The 16,637-nt window shown below is 51.5% G+C and overlaps 2 protein-coding genes across 3 annotated transcripts; one reads left to right on the forward strand and one right to left on the reverse strand.

Moving 5' to 3' along the window:
• Positions 1–403: 403 nt before the first annotated feature.
• On the reverse strand, positions 404–11,964 carry SLC5A6 (solute carrier family 5 member 6). Of its 2 annotated transcripts, none has more exons than XM_068564657.1 (17): positions 11,885–11,964; positions 11,411–11,477; positions 7,379–7,923; positions 6,988–7,053; positions 6,609–6,660; positions 6,182–6,249; positions 5,705–5,859; positions 5,186–5,326; positions 4,861–4,990; positions 4,232–4,320; positions 3,702–3,814; positions 3,293–3,360; positions 2,796–2,882; positions 2,466–2,647; positions 2,147–2,250; positions 1,782–1,897; positions 404–1,386 (listed from the first exon to the last, which is right to left on the reverse strand). In XM_068564657.1, exons 3-17 carry the CDS (start codon positions 7,769–7,771, stop codon positions 1,234–1,236), a joined length of 1,917 nt encoding a protein of 638 aa, XP_068420758.1. In that variant the 5' UTR covers positions 7,772–7,923; positions 11,411–11,477; positions 11,885–11,964; the 3' UTR covers positions 404–1,233. The 2 variants fall into 2 exon arrangements, with proteins under 2 accessions (XP_068420758.1, XP_068420757.1); XM_068564656.1 differs by lacking the exon at positions 11,885–11,964 and adding an exon at positions 11,651–11,773.
• Positions 11,965–12,287: 323 nt separating this feature from the next.
• On the forward strand, positions 12,288–16,600 carry ATRAID (all-trans retinoic acid induced differentiation factor). The gene is made up of 7 exons (XM_068563914.1): positions 12,288–12,437; positions 13,110–13,231; positions 15,038–15,109; positions 15,322–15,393; positions 15,495–15,616; positions 15,945–16,042; positions 16,268–16,600. Exons 1-7 carry the CDS (start codon positions 12,339–12,341, stop codon positions 16,370–16,372), a joined length of 690 nt encoding a protein of 229 aa, XP_068420015.1. The 5' UTR covers positions 12,288–12,338; the 3' UTR covers positions 16,373–16,600.
• The last annotated feature ends 37 nt before the right edge of the window (positions 16,601–16,637 follow it).

The raw sequence follows: 16,637 nt of genomic DNA on the forward strand, positions 1-16,637 counted from the left end.
CATGAGCAAAGTGTTCTTCACAAGACCATTAAAGTCCACCTCGAATGTTCTATTTTTAAAAGCCAAATAGCAGCATTCTTCCTCCTGTCCCAAAGTGAAAATTCTCAGAGCAGCAGTGACTGTTCTGATCGAGGACGTGGTGGGCGGGACAGGGAACAGACTGAGCCACAGGGGAAGAGAAGCAGCAGAGGGAAAGTGTGCACCTTCCACCCCATAAGCACAATGCTACCCCCTGTAGACACATCAGCCAGAGAGACCAGAAACCTCACCAAGCCATCACTGGTCCCCTGTGCCTCTCTCCTCAGCAGAGGAAGACCTGTGCATGGGAAGAGGGGCTCTTTATCTTCGCCAGGGATAGCACTAAGGTGGACAAGAGCAGGTGCAGACAGTACAGGAGCCCAAATTCTAGCCCAATAGCAGTTTTTATTCCCTAGGAACAAAGATATGTGGGGAAGAAACTCCAAAAGGAAACAGCATGAATGACCAAATGCCACTAGGGTGGCGTGGCTCAGGAGTCAGACGGATGGCACGCTCCACAGTGGACCTGGTCATGGAATTTAGTTTCTTAAATTAACATTTTCCCCGTCCCCAAGTACCCATTACAGAGGTGGAGGGTGGGGCAGCGAGGTGGAAAGCTTCCCTACTCTACGCGAGAGAGATGAATATACCTGTATGCTCCGAGACGCCTCTCAGGGACACCAAAACCTCCCTCTCAAGAATGGAGGTAGACAGATAATGAGAGGGGCCTGGGTATCACAGACAACCTGAAAGTAGTGCCACAGGGGCCCTTTGTGGCTGACAGAATGTGTGCTCCGAGGGGACTGCGAGGGAAGCAACAGCTGGCCAAGGCAGCTGAGTTTTACGGGGAGATGGTCAATCTTGACAAAGTGGGTCCAGCACTGCTATTTCTATTCACTTCAAAGGAGCCTGATGATGCAGAATCAGAAGCCATTATCCTTTTGCCAGAGGATTCGTCTCTCTCCCTTTCTCTGGCAAAATCCTACCCTCTGCAAGCCTGGTTCTCTAGAGAACAGACTGGCAAGGAACAAGGAAAAACCCTGTCCTACTCTCACACCTCCCGTGACATGACAGCTTCTACTGCAGCACAAGCTCCCAAGAACAAGGTCCTTTGGTGTGGGCGAGGTCATCCAGTCCTTGATCACCCCTGAGGATCACCAAGGAACTCCTTCCTGTGCCACAGGGTGGTCTCTGGGGCTGGGTCCCGAGTCCAGATCAGAGTGAGGTCTCCTGAAGGATGAAGGTGGGGCTGATCCCCTGGTGGGCTGGGCCTTCCTCAGGCACATCCATGGCCTCCTTGTCTCTGCTGCCCCTCAGCATCCCATTGCTCACCTTCTCTGGAAACACAGCGGTTTCCACAGAGAGATCCTGGGGAACACAGAGCAAAGGGAGTGGGTGGGGTGAACGTGAGGCAAAGGGGAGGTGAAGGAACCTCCCCTTTCTCTTGCAGGAAAGGTGACCCTGCTTTGATCCTGGCTAGAAAGGAGACCGACAAGGAGCAGGCCCGGGGATGAGCACGGGGCTGGGAGGAGGGAGACAAGAGGCCAGCAGCTGTGGCCTCTCGGGGCCGAGACCCTTCTGCCCACCAAGCCCCCGCTCCCCTGTGGGAAGGGGCCAGGCAGCTGCTGCAGGACAGTCCAGCTCAGGCCAATCACCAGAGAAAGGGGGGCTGGGAGGAGAAAGAAAAGGGAGGCACAGGAACCCAGGGGGCCAGCAGTAGCCTGAGAGGGAAGGGAGGGGCGATCTGACAACAGAGGCGCTACCTGGCTGAGGGTTTTGCAGTGAAGTCGCTTCTGACAGGACACGGGCAGGAGGGCAACGAGTTTCGGCAACACCGGGTAAATGGTCCGAGGGTTCAGGGTCCGGCCCCGCATTCCGCCTGAAGACAAAGTGCTCCCGAGGTTCCTACTGTGTAACCAGGGGGCACCCGCGGCCCCCTGCTCTCCCCCTGCTCTCAGGACTCTAAACCCCCAGTCCCCGCCCCCCTCCCCGAGCTCCACCAAGAAGCATGACTGTTCCAGGCAGCACCCAGGAGCCCGGGATTCCCTGAGCTCCAGACCCCAGACCCCTGAGCGCCCTCCCTCAGCTGGTCCTTGTTTCCCTGTGCCCCCATGCCACACCCCCTCACCACTGAGCAGACTGACAGCCAGGCCCACCACAATGACCGTGGTGGAGTTGTGAGCGCTGTACCATAAATACGACAGGGAGTAGAGCCGCTGTAGCCCTGTGGGTCTGGGGAGAGCAGAGGGTGAGGACAATGAGCAATTCAGTGGCAGGCATTCCTCAGGCACCCGGCTCCGCCCTCCTACACGGTCCTAGAATCCTGGGGCCCAACACCCGACATGTGGCCCAAGTCCTCTGGTGGCCATCCCTTAGCAAGGCCCCTAGAAAACCCCTCAGAAATGAGCTGTTCTCCGCAAGGAGAGAGAGAGTGAGCTCTGACTCACTTGGAGATAGTAGTCGAGGGCATCAGTGTGGCCATGGTGACAGCAGTCAGATTGCTGGGCAGGGAAAAGCTGGACCCATTAGAGAGAGTGGGGGCTCTGCCAGAGCCCGTGCTGGTCACTATGCTCCCAATGCCGATCCAGAAGGCCATGATCAGTCCAGTCAACAGGCCCACGATGGCACCCTGCCCAGAGACACAGCGCACTCTCTTGTCTCAATGCCAGACCCACCAAACCTTCACGTAAGTTCCCAGCAGTCACAGTGAGAGCCCTGCCAAGTCGTTCCCTAGGTCCACCCCCGCACATGACCGTGGAGCCAGATGGGTCACTCACGGGAGGATTGGCACAAGGAAAGAACATCCCAAGGCAGAAGAGTCCGAGCAGCGGGCCCCCAACCATACCAAAGATGCTGATCGCTGCCTGCGGAGGACAGGGTTGAGAAAAAGAAAAGAACACTCAGGCTCAGAGATCCCCAGCCTCACCAACGTGGCACCGCTACCACCACTGCCTCAGAGCCCCACCTGTCAGAGCTGTCCGTCTGTTCTACCTGGAATCATCAGAACACAGGATTCCAGAGGGCAGAAATGGTTAAGGGAATGTGTTCGGGGTTCTCCTGAGGCTGATCCTCAGATATCTCTCAGCCAACAATGACCCTGGGGCTTTTGGCTACTTGAGAATCTGTTCACAGCTAAAGGTAGCTCATCAAAGGGGAATTTCTGACACCTGCCCCCTATGTCATTCCTTTCACAATAGCTGTCTTCTTCAATTTCTGGTTTCAATCAGCTCCTTTTCTCCCTTAAAAATTGCTTTCTTCCCTCCATAGTCATTACCTGCAGCACAGGTCCCATCTGGGAGGAAATATAGGCCATTCCCAGACAAAGTAGCCCATAGCCAAAGGCTGGGGAAAAAGAAAGGAGGAAACAAGCAGATGTGAGTTAACACAATAAAAGGGGGAAAAGTAGAGCAAAGCTCCTTCCCCAGCCAAACTACTATCTCTGTGTCCCTGGAAACAGGGCATATTACCTCAGGCCCCACCTCCAGGTCTCTCCCACCCCATCCTCACTCTATGTGACTAAGAGACCTCCCCAGGAAATTCCCTGACACGTAAACAAGGTTGGTGCTTCACTGGGCAAGTGCTGAGCCCAGGCTAAAACTGGTGCTTCAAAGCAGATGGACAACAGTTCTTAGGGTGTGTCTTAGAAAGAACACAGCTGAAGAGATGAGGAAGCATAATCCCACCGATGATTCTGGAAAGCATGGTGGCCCGGACTTCAGAGAAATGAGGGAACCAGGGTCGAATCAAGTCTTCCATTGTAACAGTTGCCAGTGAATTAAAAGCAGAGGATATGGTGCTGAAAGAAGAAAGAGAAAGACAAGTCCAGAAGCTGAGAAACGCAAAACAAGGGACCCCACTGAGGGACTAGCACCCTGAAGGCAGGAGAGGACGTGTGCAGCCCAAACACCATCCTGACAGTTGGCTGACGAGGAAGAGGCCTGGGAGGCAGGGACACCTGACCTTCTCTGAGTGGGGTACAGGTTTGGTTCAAGTAGATCAATTCCTGGTGTCATAAAAGAAGAAGAATCCTTCACCAAAAAGGGGCATCTCCCAGGAGAGGATACGCTCTGTCCCACACAGATGAGCTGCCCCTTGTCATTCACACATGAACGAATACAATGAGAGACTCAGAGGGACCCCCGCTCCACCCATCACCTTGTACCAAGGAGGGGTCAGTTGTGTCAAGCCTGATGGAAAAGGTCAAAGAGTGTACCTTAGGGAGCCACTGAAGAGGCAGGCAACAAAGAGCCCAGGCAGGCCTGGCAGGCCTCTCAGGAGATCCATCACAAAGTACAGGACGAACTGCAGGCGGAGCAGAAGTGCACAGCTCTCCTCAGAGAAGCCCTTCCCCAGAGCACGCCGCCCTTCCCCTGCATATGCCAGGCAGTGTCTGGAGACTGCGTGCTTTAGGAAGGAGGCCAGGCACTGAGGGCAACCCCACAGTAAGTGGAGAGAAAGCAGGCTCCGGAGAGAGAAGGACGCAGCCCACACCCCAGTTCTGCTTCGGTGAGCGGTGTGACTTGAGCATGCCAGCCACCCCGCTGTGCGTCCTTTTCTCCTCTGTAAAATGAGGCTGTCGGGAAGGTTAGACGAGACCAGGCGTGTGACGGCTCCCCACAGAGAAGGTGGTGCAGAGTGGTGAGTCAGTGAAGGTAGGTCCCCGCCCCAGTAGGGTGGGCACTGTGATTAGCTGGGGGCTGGGATCCTCACATGCTGGATTGTAGATTTCCAGAACAGGAAGGACTTTCCATCCATTTCCCACCCAGGGTGGGAGTCCCTCCTGCAGCCACCCAGACACTCCCCTTGGGGGGTCCAGGAGTTGGGGCAGGGAGGCCTTCTCACCTGGTCAGGGGCTGCTTGAGTCTGCTGGGTGCTCATGGGATACTCCTGGTAGTAGGCGAACATGACCAGGCCAATAAGGCAGCCCATGCAGAGGACCACCTGCTGGCAAGGGAAGACAGCGTAGCAGGAGCTGCAAAAGAGGCCAGTGCCAAGCAGGGAGACGGTGTTAGCAGGCACGTCCCCAAGCCCCAGAAGGCAGCTCCACATCCTGCCCAATGGGTGCGTGTGCGCTCCGGCATCCTGACCCATCCCAACTGCCTCAGTGGAGCCGGGGCCCACTCTTCCCCCAGCCTGTGCTCCCCGGTCTTCCTGGCCCTGCACTCACAGCACCGCAGCCTTCTCCGTGCGGGAACTGAGGTAGCGCTGCACCTGAGCCTGGTTCACTCCATACAAGGAGAGCATCATGAACACACCCCCAAAGGCCAGCGTCCAGAAAGTGTGCCGCACAAAAGGGTCCGGATCCAGCCTGCCAGAGACACCAACATGTCACTGTTGCCCCAGAGACTCAGCCTTCCCCACCCTCCTACAACAGGGGGCAGGGCAGAGAGATGGCTGCCAGGGCGAAGCTGGACTCAAGACAGGGCAGCAGGTTGGGTGGGGAGGGGGTGGTTCCACCCCTCCAACCATAGCCTCATCCCAGGTACCAAAAACATCCTGACACCCAACCACCAGCCAGAACGCTGCGCTCACCCTCCACCGCTGCAGTGCCAGCTTCCCATTGGCCTCAGTGCTGCACTTCTACTTCCACAGCTTGCCCTCTGCTTACTACAGCCCTAAGCGCAGGCTCTAGATGGGCTCAGCTGTCAGGCACTACAGACCCCAGCCGGGGAAGGGGTGTACTTACTCGATTCCAGAGATAAGGCCATGCTGGGAAGCCACATCCCACACGTGCCCCAAACCGCCCACCTTGGCCGACCCCACAATGATAACCGCCAGCTGCCCTAGGAACATAACCAGTGTCTGGAACACATCTGTCCAGATGACTGCCTTCAGTCCACCCTGCAGGGAGAGACAGCACACCTGCCGCAGACGTCTACGAAGCCACACCACCAGCGAGGGCACCAGACAGCCGCCACCGGTGTACAGCTGCTGACATCACTCCCAGCCCACCCCCATCTTCATCCCCCACCCCCCACCATAAGCCCATCCCATTTCCTACATCTCATTTCACAGCACCCTAGAAGGTCATGCCCTCTCCTCACCTATATTCTTATCTCATCTACCACCCACCTATTGATCTTATCCCATCTTTTCCCTTTCCTCCCATCTCCCTCCCAATTTCACCTCTTCTCCTCCCTCCCCTAAGACTAACTGCACTTACCAGAGCAGTGTAGACGGTACAGACAATGCCTAGGGTCAGCACTGACAGCCAGAGATCAAAGCCAGTCACTGTAAACAGATAAAAGTCACATTCCTGTCTCCCGAGGAGGGTTTCCCAGCAGAGAAGCCAGAGAAGCCTTGGTAAGATATGAAGCATTTAGTCATTAAGGATGATATAAATCATTTACCACAATGGAAAAAAGAAGTTTGCAAAGCTCCACCAAAAGGTGTTGATTAACCAATTCAGATGGGGCATGGTAATGTTTGATTAGCTTTCCACCTCTAGTAGAGACCAGCCAAGGGCCCAGGCAGTGAAATAATACCCTGGTCAAGGTTGGATTCTTTTCTGCACACTCTCCTCTACCTGCGCCTCCCAAAGGTTTTTCCCAGCCTGCTGTGGCTGGGAGTCAGGGGCTGTGACTCCTCACCTGCATTGAGGGCCAATGATGGTGCATAGAGGACAACCCCCATGTAGATTACCTGTCAGGTATGGAAAAGAGAATGTGAGGGGAAGAGGAGATGAGGGTGGGCAGAGAGAGGAGGAAAGATGGACCTCAGCTCCAATATCCCAATGGCCTCCCTTCACCTAGGCTCACCTCCCTCTCCCTTCTTCCAAAGTTTGGCTTGCTGCCACCATAGTATCTGTGCCGGAACCGGAAGGAATGGGAAGCAGGCTGCCTCTGGGGGCTAGCAGGAATTTCAATCTTGCTAGTCTGAGAGCAAGGAAGGCTCCAGCTGCCTCAGCAAGCCTGAGTCCAGTTCCCCCTACCAGGCATCAGGCTCAATTTCTATCCTCATTCCACTTACCATCTGAAAGATGAAGGTCACGGTCCCACAAACCCGCACAGCTTTATTGAACCGGAGCTCCAGGTACTAGGTAGGAGTAGATTTTTTTTTTTTTAAAAAGGTATTTCTCTCCACTCCACCCCCAACAATTCACACACAACTTCCCTCAAGAAACCTAGGAGCAGAGGAAATATCCAACTCGTATCCACTCTGGGCCCCACTCAGCACAGCACCCTTCTTCTCCCCCAACTCCCACCCCGCCCAACTTCAACCAGAGAGAACTTATAAACACACAAGGTATTCCCTGTCACTCTCATTAGGCAAAGGAGATCCAGGGGCCCAGATCCCTATGTGCCCTGTTCCTCCTCTCCACCCCTGACCCTGGGGGTCCTATGTGCTCCTCCCTACCTACCTCGTAGGCACTGGTGAGATGCAGGCGATAGAAGATTGGGATGAAGACATGTGCTGGGATCAGCAGCCCCAGGAAATAGGAGCAGCCCAGGAACCAATACTGGGTCCCAAATCGGTAGATCTCGGACGGTACGCCCAGGATGGCCACGGCTGACTGGAAGGTGGCCAGCAAGGACAGCGCCACAGGAAAGCAGCCCATTTTGCGGTCCGCCAGCAGCAGCTGGCCGATGGTGTGTCGCCCCCAGCCACGATAGGCATGGTAGAGCCCAATGGCAAGGGAGAGAACCAGCAGCAGGACAAAGACCACATAGTCCACCAAGGAGAAGGTGGATGTGACCATGTTGGTGTCTGAGGCTGGGGGGAGGGGAGCGGAGGTGCTCACCGCCACACTCATACCCTCTCTGTGTCTGTGACCTGCAGCCACTTGCTGCTCCTGGGCTCTGGGCTGCCACTCGGCTGGGCAGTGGCAGGCAAGTGGCTACAATCTGCCTCCCAGCCACCGTCTCACCGTCCTCCTCTACCACCAAGTGACATTGTCCAGGTGAGCTGCAAAGAAATCGGCTCTCAGTCAGGCCTATCCTGCCTTCATGGCCACCCACCCTTGGGCCTGTGCATCCCACACCCATCAGATTTGGGCCAGCCAGCTCCATGACAGCCCTTGAAGGTCTGGAGGTACTGATATGGGTTTGGTAGGGCAGAGAGGGGAGGGAGGAAGCAGCAGACTGAGAGGGCCAGGAGACAACTACTTGGCCAAGTCCTTTTTGGGTGTACACAGCTGTGAAACTTAAGAACCTTCTTAGGTCTCCACCCTAGCAGTGAAAGAAAAATCAACTCTAGCCCATGTTTCTTCTCAGAATTCCCTGCCCCATCCTGCAGGCACAGACCCAGTCACTACAATGTACTAAGCCAGCAGAGCCCAGCCTGGCGCCACAAGCCAGCAGGGAGGAAGAAACAGAGACAAATGACAGCATGGCCTCCTCCATTCTCCCAGCCTCAGCACCTGCACCCCCATGATCCTCAGTGTCACCGTCCTAACAGCAGCCCTTCTCAACACTGATCACCAGGGAGGCCACCTCCACGAGAGCGCCAAATTCCATTTCAGGCAACCCCAAGCCAACCACTCTGTTCTCCCCAACACTACTAAATAAGGCCGTCCACCCACCTCTCAGCTCCTCTACCTATAACACCACAGTCAGTAGGAGATGCAGGAAGAGTGGTGTGATTCAAAAGGAGATGGCAACATGCTGGAGCCAGGGGTTCAGAGTTACAATTACAGGGGCACTTTGGAAACAAGCAAACCAGCCAGGGAGCTGCAGGCAAGAGAAACAGTCAGGGAAAGTGGTCCTATCCCACGGGCGCAGACACCCACCTCAAAAAGCAATCCCTGTTCTGAATCAAAGCTGCCTGGAGAAGCTGTGTGTCTGGAGCTGGGCAGAGGCTGAGGATCTGGTCTACAAGTGGCTGAGGTGAGACGAGGAACTGGGGGTAGAGGGAAGCTCAGCAGCTATTTGTTCTGGACCCTTCAGGGAACCAATCGCTGTGGACCAAATGGCCCTATCACCCTACAGCCCCCAAACTCCAGCTCGGCCCTAGAGGCTCCAGAATGGGGAGCAGGGAGCTCACATTCAATAGCATTCTTAGATGGATTAGGCTTTCACTGTAAGTCACACTTGGCACTGTGTGCAAGGGGGAACTGGAAAAGAGTTGCTGAGAGATGGGAAAGTTGCTTTTCTAACTCCTGCACAAGAAATACTAATCCTCAAAGAATATACCTACGTTATCCTCAGAACAAGGACCAGATCACAGTATGTCAAAACTTAAAGGAATCTTAAGAGATCACTATTACAACCCCCTCATTTACCAACAAACACACTGAGGCCCATGATTTAGATAGCCTAATATGATGTTAGTTAACATCTTTTGAACACCTGTTATATAATCCAGCAGTGTGTTATGTACTTTATAAACGGTAACAATTATAAATAAGTAACCATACCTATCACTTTCAAAACACCATGTCTCAGGTTATGCACTTTATATGAACACTCTCTAGTTCACTAGGGTTATACAGCATGATATAAAACAAGGGAGAAAAAACAATGCTGTCAGTAGGTATGACAGGTAATTCACCAGGAGCCCCTCCTTCACTACTCCCAGAACCAGGGCTGGAGCAGAGTGTTAACTGCTGTCAGTCATTCCTGAAGCAAAGATTAGATTTCAACTAATCTAGAGAGAGATTAATATAAACTATGTCTTTTGTCCTTGCCCACTAGGAGAAAGATCAGCCTAGCTGTCTTCCGGCTCTCCTACACTGTGTTCTTGGACAGATGTTGCCTGGCTGGCAAGATACGACCTCATGCAAACCAGTCCTGAACTCTGAACCTCCTGGAGCCAATGAAGAGAGGAAATCAGAGTTGGCAACTCTTGAATCACATGTTCTACTGAGTCACAAATGTTAGTCCCCAGAACAATGTTCCCAACAGGCCACTCAGGTATAACCTAAAGAGGCCCTGGGCCTTTGTGCATTGCAACATCTTGAGTTTTCTCACTCCTCTTTGGCAAGTTTTTATTACTGTGAAAGAGGTGACGGGAACTACCAGAGAGTAAGAGGAGAGAAGATGTCTGCTGCGTGCACATAACACTGTGTAGAGGTAAAGCGTTAATGATACGGCTAGGCTGGTAGTTGGAGAAACGAAAAAAGGTCCAAGTATAGACAGGAAAACAGATGTACAGAAATGGAGACCCTCTACTGCTGGGGTAAACTGGCAGGGCTCCTGTGGATTCTATTTGCATGAGATGCAGAGAACTCTCTTGGACGGCTGAAGAGAGAGCCAGGCAAGACAGGAAAAACCTGACCCAGTAACAAAGGCTTCATTAGACATGATTCTAAGAACAGGATAGTGGCCTTCTAAAACTGCTACACTGGGGACTTCCCTGGCGGTCCAACGGTAGGACTCTGTGCTTCCACTGCAGGGGGCATGGGTTGGATCCCAGGTGAGGGAACTAAGATCCCAAGTGCCGTGAGGCGTGGCCAAACAACCACAACAACAACAGCAACAACTGTACACTGATCTAAACCCCATGGATTTGCATCTGAGAGGAGCCGAAAGTAAGAGATAACTTGTCTCACTAAAACTCTAACACACAGGGCACAAATAGCAGGCTGTGGGACCCTTTTAAAAAGTCCAAGATACACAGACAAGAAAGAGAATCACCCTTCACCACCCTAACTCCACTCTCACTTTGGTTACAAAGTGAACTGCTTTGACTCCTACAAAAGGCAAAGGTGCGACTGAAAGATAAACCTTCCTAAAAAAATGCCTTCAAAATCCGTCTTTGTGGACTTCCCTGGTGGCGCAGTGGTTAAGAATCCACCTGCCAATGCAGGGGACACGGGTGAGAGCCCTAGGCCAGGAAGATCCCACATGCCACGGAGCCACGAAGCCCGTGCACCACAAATACTGAGCCTGTGCTCTAGAGCCCGCGAGCCACAACTACCGAGCCCACACGCCCCAACTACTGAAGCCCGTGTGCCTAGAGCCCGTGCTCCGCAATAGGAGAAGCCACTGCAATGAGAAGCCCCTGCTCGCTGCAACTAGAGAAAGCCCGCGCGCAGCAACAAAGACCCAATGCAGCCAAAAATAAATTAAATAAAATAAATTAATTTTTAAATAAAAGATTGCATAGTTTCCAGGGAAATTACTAAAAAAAAAAAAATCTGTCTTTGTGCCTAGAATTCCTCAAGCTCTGAAAGGCTTTAGGGGCCCTCATTAAAATGCTAGTAACTACTAATGCCTTAGAAAATGTGCCAGCCCTCTGAAGGTAAATCCTTTCAGGAGATTCCAGACACCTGGGGGTAGGTGGAAGGGAAGCCACGCTACTGAAGACGAGCTTTGGTTAGCTTTGATGAGCTTTTGCTAACCCTAACCAAAGCCAACACTCAGTACCCCCCCCCCCCCCGGCCCGGGGCTCGCTTGGCGCCCTTCGGTCAGGGCGCTGGGCCACCACGGGACAGCGCTTGTCTTTCCCTTACCTCCGTGGCCCAGCCAAGGCTAAGGCGGTCCCGTGGTTCTTCCCGAAATCTGCATCGCTCCCTTTTTCTGGGAAGGCAAAGAAATGAGGAGTTAGGGAAGCATCTATCCCACCCCTACCTCCTCGCCAGAACACAGGACACCGCGTGGTTTCAGGACTGAGCTGAAGGAGATAGGGTGCTACGGCTCGTCTCCTCCCGACAGGGTTTGCCCTTCGCCCTTCGCTCCTCCATCACCCTTACCCTCTTTATTTCCTGGCTTCTCTCCTTCCCTCCACACGCGAGGTGGCAGGACCACTACCACCTCGTCGCCGGCACCTCCGATCTTCCCAGGCCCCCACTCTAGAGGCCGGCCCATTCCGCCCCTCACCTCTCCGCTCCTCCCCTCCCCTCCTCGTCCCTTCCCACCCTGACGCCACTCTCCCGAGCCTCTGTGTTCCGGCCCACCCCCTGTCGGCCCGCCCCAGTCCGGCCCACCTGCCGGGTCTCCACACGTGGGTCCGGCCGCCGCCAAAGAGCCGGCCCAGCAGCGCCAAACCGGGTGACAGCGGGGTCCCGCCCCCTGCCCGCCCACGCCGCCGCGCAGCCATGTTTACTGAGGGCAAATGGATTAACCCCCCCCGCTGCGGATACGCGACCCCGGCTCCAAGCGCAAGGAACGCGGGGCTGAGGGAGCAGTGGCGGGGAGGCCTTCGCTTAAAGGGGAATAGGAGAAGGGGGTGGTCAGTCCCCCCGAACGAGGACTGGGGCACATAGAGCAGAGCGCTGACCTCCGCAGCTATCAGCGACCCCTAGCCCTCCCCGGACCGACCGGCCCAGCGGACTAGCCTGGCAGACTAGGCCACGCCCCGGGCGAGGGCGTGACACGGTGGGAGGCGGGGCCACACGCGCAAGTCTCGCGATCAGCCGAGAAGGACAGAGGGGGCGAAAAATGGCCCCTCGCAGGCTCGACAGTCCTTTGAGCGTGGTGCCCTGGGCTGCAGCCCTACTCCTCGTTCTGAGCGTGGAAAGGGCTTTGGCGCTACCCGAGGTACTGAAGCAAATTAAAGGTTGGGTTGAAACAGTTGCTTGCCGGCCCTCGGCTCTCCCCACTCCTCTGCCTCCGCGCAGGCCCGATTTCGTCCCTGGGGCCTCCCTAAACATAGCCCAGCCAGCTCCCACTCCCGAGTACTTAAACGCCGCTGTCTCCCAGCGCCTTCGCCTTGCCGACGTCCAAAGACGTAAATTTGACCTCCTTGCTCCTTAATCGTTGAATAACTTTAAGTCGTTTTTTCTACAAACGAGACCTCTGGCCATTCTGCAAGCTTAACAGCGTACGAATGCCCTATATTGTGCGTTGGCAGGACTGTACTTTCTGTAATGCTTGATGAGTTCTTTGTGTACCTGCAGTCCTTTTACACCTGCCAAATCGGGGCTGGCAGATTGAGAAGTCATTGGAGAGGGCATAATATATATGTTCGAATAGTATTCTCAAAGATGAGGTCCTTCCCTGGACAAGATCTGGTACAGAAATTCTCTGGTGCGCTGTTTTGGCGCCTGGTTCCAAGGGGAAGAAATGCGTCTTCTAGTAAACCTGACATAAAGGTAGGACACTTCCATGCCCTGTGTTAGAGGAATTCTGGAGAGTGTACTGGCAGTTAACTTTTGATCCTTGTTTTTTTCTTGGCTTTCTTTCTGGAGTCCTGTTTTCTTTCTTCTGCAGATATGCATCCAGTGTCCAGGGAGTGTGCAAAATTTGTCAGAAGTGGCTCTTTATTGTAAGCAGACACCAGAGCTAATGCTGCACGCCCGCTGCTGCCTGAATTGGAAGGGCACCATCCTGGGGTGAGGGAGGAGAAGACATCCCTGGATACTGGAAAAGAGTTCCCAAACCAAATTCTTCAAGGCTTGCCTGATTGGCTTTTGAGATAAATATTCGTGCCTGTTTTGGAGGCATCTAAACCATGAGTCTCAGACTTTTAAATCTGTTATAGCATTTTTGGCTAAGTAAACAACCCTGTGGTTCTTCCTGGTTGAAATGCATAAAAGTCATAATTTTTAGCATTTTTTTAAGCTTGTTTCTTTTGTTTATTGTCAACTCTTTGGCTTATTTACTGTGTGTCTCCATGAAATGACTCCTTTGGCCTGAAGGACACTATGGAATATGGTTTGCTTCCTCTTCTCATTAATTCATGTTTGTCTTTGAGGCAAATTTCTCTTCTTGTCCCCTTATGCAGATTAGTCTCTGCATTGTTTTCCTCTTACACTCTTGAGAATCCACCTCTTCTTAACGGCTTCAACCATTATGCAGGTGTCTCCCAAAACTAGATCTCTTAGTTTCCTTTGACCTCTCTCCAAGCTCCAGATACATGTGGGTACCTCTAGATTCCTGTTAAACATTTCCTCTTTCAGAGCACTCTCACTTCAGACTCAAAATGTCACATGTCTTGCTTCCATTCTTCTCTTTCCCTCATCTGCCTAAATACTTCTTTATATTAAACTTTCTGAAAACCAATTTATTTCCCTTATTACTCTCTGGCTTTAAAATTAGACTTATAATTGTCTGTTGCCCTAGGATAAAGTTCAAACCAGAAACTACCATAGACTGGCCCAACCCACCTTTTCAACATTACTTTCAATTATTTGTCCACTCAAACCCTTCATGAGGGTCTGGCAGCAGCCAGACTCTCCTACCTCCAAAAGCATTCCACCTTTGTTTCTTTTTTCAAACCTCTCTCTTTACCTAAAATTGCCTTCCTCCACCAAATTAGAACATATCTGTCCTTTAATTCCAACATCTTTTGTGAATGTTCCCTACTACTAAAAACCAGAGTAATATCTTTTTATTTTTTACTTCCTCTAATCCTTAGTGTCTGTACCACTCTAATTTTATATACTGTTCATATTGTAATTTAATGTTCATATTGTTTTTATTTTTGGTGATGGTCTTGTTCCCCTACTACATTGTAAGCCACTTGCAAGCTAAGATATTGAATGTTATTTTTAATTCTCTGAAATTTTGCAGTTAGTAGGCACTCAGTAAATATTTGTAGAATAAAGGAACAGACAGCAATAGATATTGAAGAAAAAATAGTGTGGCATGGACCTTAATATCCAGTAGTTTACATCCATCCAATCTGTGGTAGAAAATGCACTTGGAAAAAACTTTCATTTATGTGACTTGAATTTTTTTCCTATATGACGGCCTTTTGTGGATCTGAGAATCATAATATTACAATGTGAGTGAGTTTCACTAATCCTGACAAGAAACACATTTCTTTCAATATATGCACAGATGCATAGGTATAGTGATAAGAACAGTACTGTCCGGTGGAACTTTCTGTCACGATGAAAATGTTCTGTATCTGTACCTTCCAATACAGTAGCCACTAACCACCTTAGTGGTTACTGAACACTTGAAATGTGGCTAGTGCAAATGAGAGACTGAATTTTTTAAATTTAAATTAAGTAGCTGCATGTTGCTAGTGGTGACAATTGGACAATGCAGGATTAAAACATCTACCAGAGTACCTAGGTTGTGGCCCCGACACAGCTGTGTTCAATTAATATTAGCTGATAAGAGGGTTGTATTAGCTTACCTTGGATGAAGGGGAGAGACACACAGTTTTGCTGATTACCTTATTTCCTCAGGCTGGATCTCCAGAACTGCTCTCTGAAGGACCCTGGTCCATACTTTCCTCAGGCACATACTGCTATCATCATGTAAGTCGTTAATTATCCTCCTTCCCAAAAGGTGATTATGGCAAAGGGTTGATGGGAAAGTCTTTGAGGATGGACTCCTAAAAGGATGTTTGAATATTGTCTACACTTGGACAACTCAGAATGAGAACTGGATTACCAGTCACACACATTCATGTGTGAATGGAAGTAAGGTGTTTTCCTAGAGCACAGTGCTAACAGTGTGTGCTTTGCAGAGACCTGCAGGCAAACCCCCTCCAGGGTGACTTGGCCAACACCTTCCATGGCTTTACCCAGCTCCAGACTCTGTGAGTAAGGGGTGTGGGGTGTGGGAGAGAACCAAAGAGAGGCAGTGATGTGAACTCAGCAACCTGAGGCTGCATATTATGACTGCCTGTGTTGTGTTCAGGATACTGCCACAAGATGTCAGCTGTCCTGGAGGTATTAATGCTTGGGATACTGTCACTTTTTATATAAACAACCAAACCTGCCAAGAACAAAGGAAGCTTTGCAACAGCACTGGGGACTCAGGTATGCTGTCTCACCTCCACCCCTCCAGAAACTGCCCTTCCTCCCTTGTGTTCTCCGATTTAGATCAGAAAGACAGTAAAGTTGCTTAAGTGCCTTTTGTTTGGGTTTCTGAAGCTTTAACCCCTCGGAAAGAAAAGGTCTTAACCTTTTGTTAATATTTTTAAAATAACTTATGATGATGATGATGATGACAATGTTCTGATTATCTGTAATCTTTCCGTTCTACCTTTGACCTAGAAATAGTTGAGAGAATCTAAGTTGAAGGAGATATTTGGGAAACATACCTAATGAAATCCAGTGATGTTCTCTGTTTTTCTCTGGCTCCCAGAAATGTGTCCTGAGAATGGATCTTGTGCACCTGGTGGTCCAGGTCTCTTGCAGTGTGTTTGTGCTGAAGGCTTCCATGGCTACAAGTGTATGCGCCAGGTGAGGAATTAGGTCTTCTAATTAGGGATAAGAGAAATGCATAGAGTAAGTACCTCTCTGAAAGAAGAGCCATAAAACCAGGAGCTGATGCAAATCACCTAGAGAAGGAAACTATAAGAGAATTGCCCTGGGTGAGGGGACAGGTATGCTAGGAAAGAACTGGGTGTTAGGTTGTAAGCCCTTAGTGTAACCCTGTGTGAAGTTTTTTCGGTCTGTTATTCACAGGGCTCCTTCTCACTGCTCATGTTCTTTGGGATTCTGGGATCCACCACATTATCCATCTCCATCCTCCTTTGGGGGACTCAACGCCGAAAAGCGAAGGCTTCATGAACCACATAGGTCTTCCTGCTGACTAAAGATCATCCCCATCTTAGTCCAGCCAGGGAGATTTGCTTCCTAGACATCATTGGTCAGCGGATCCTCCCTCCCAAGGCAGAGGCCGCCGTCGGAAGGAGGATGGAAATTTGCACAACCCTGCGTATTGTAGACCCAGTCCAGGAGTGGACTAGTACCGGCTCCCATTTGTGCTGTTGACCGTAATAAAGTTTTTGTTTTTTTCTTCTTCGTCTCTTGGTTAGCGTGGGAAAGGCTACCT

Source organism: Eschrichtius robustus, chromosome 15, assembly GCF_028021215.1.
Source record: "Eschrichtius robustus isolate mEscRob2 chromosome 15, mEscRob2.pri, whole genome shotgun sequence".
NCBI classification, from domain to species: Eukaryota; Metazoa; Chordata; class Mammalia; order Artiodactyla; family Eschrichtiidae; genus Eschrichtius; species Eschrichtius robustus.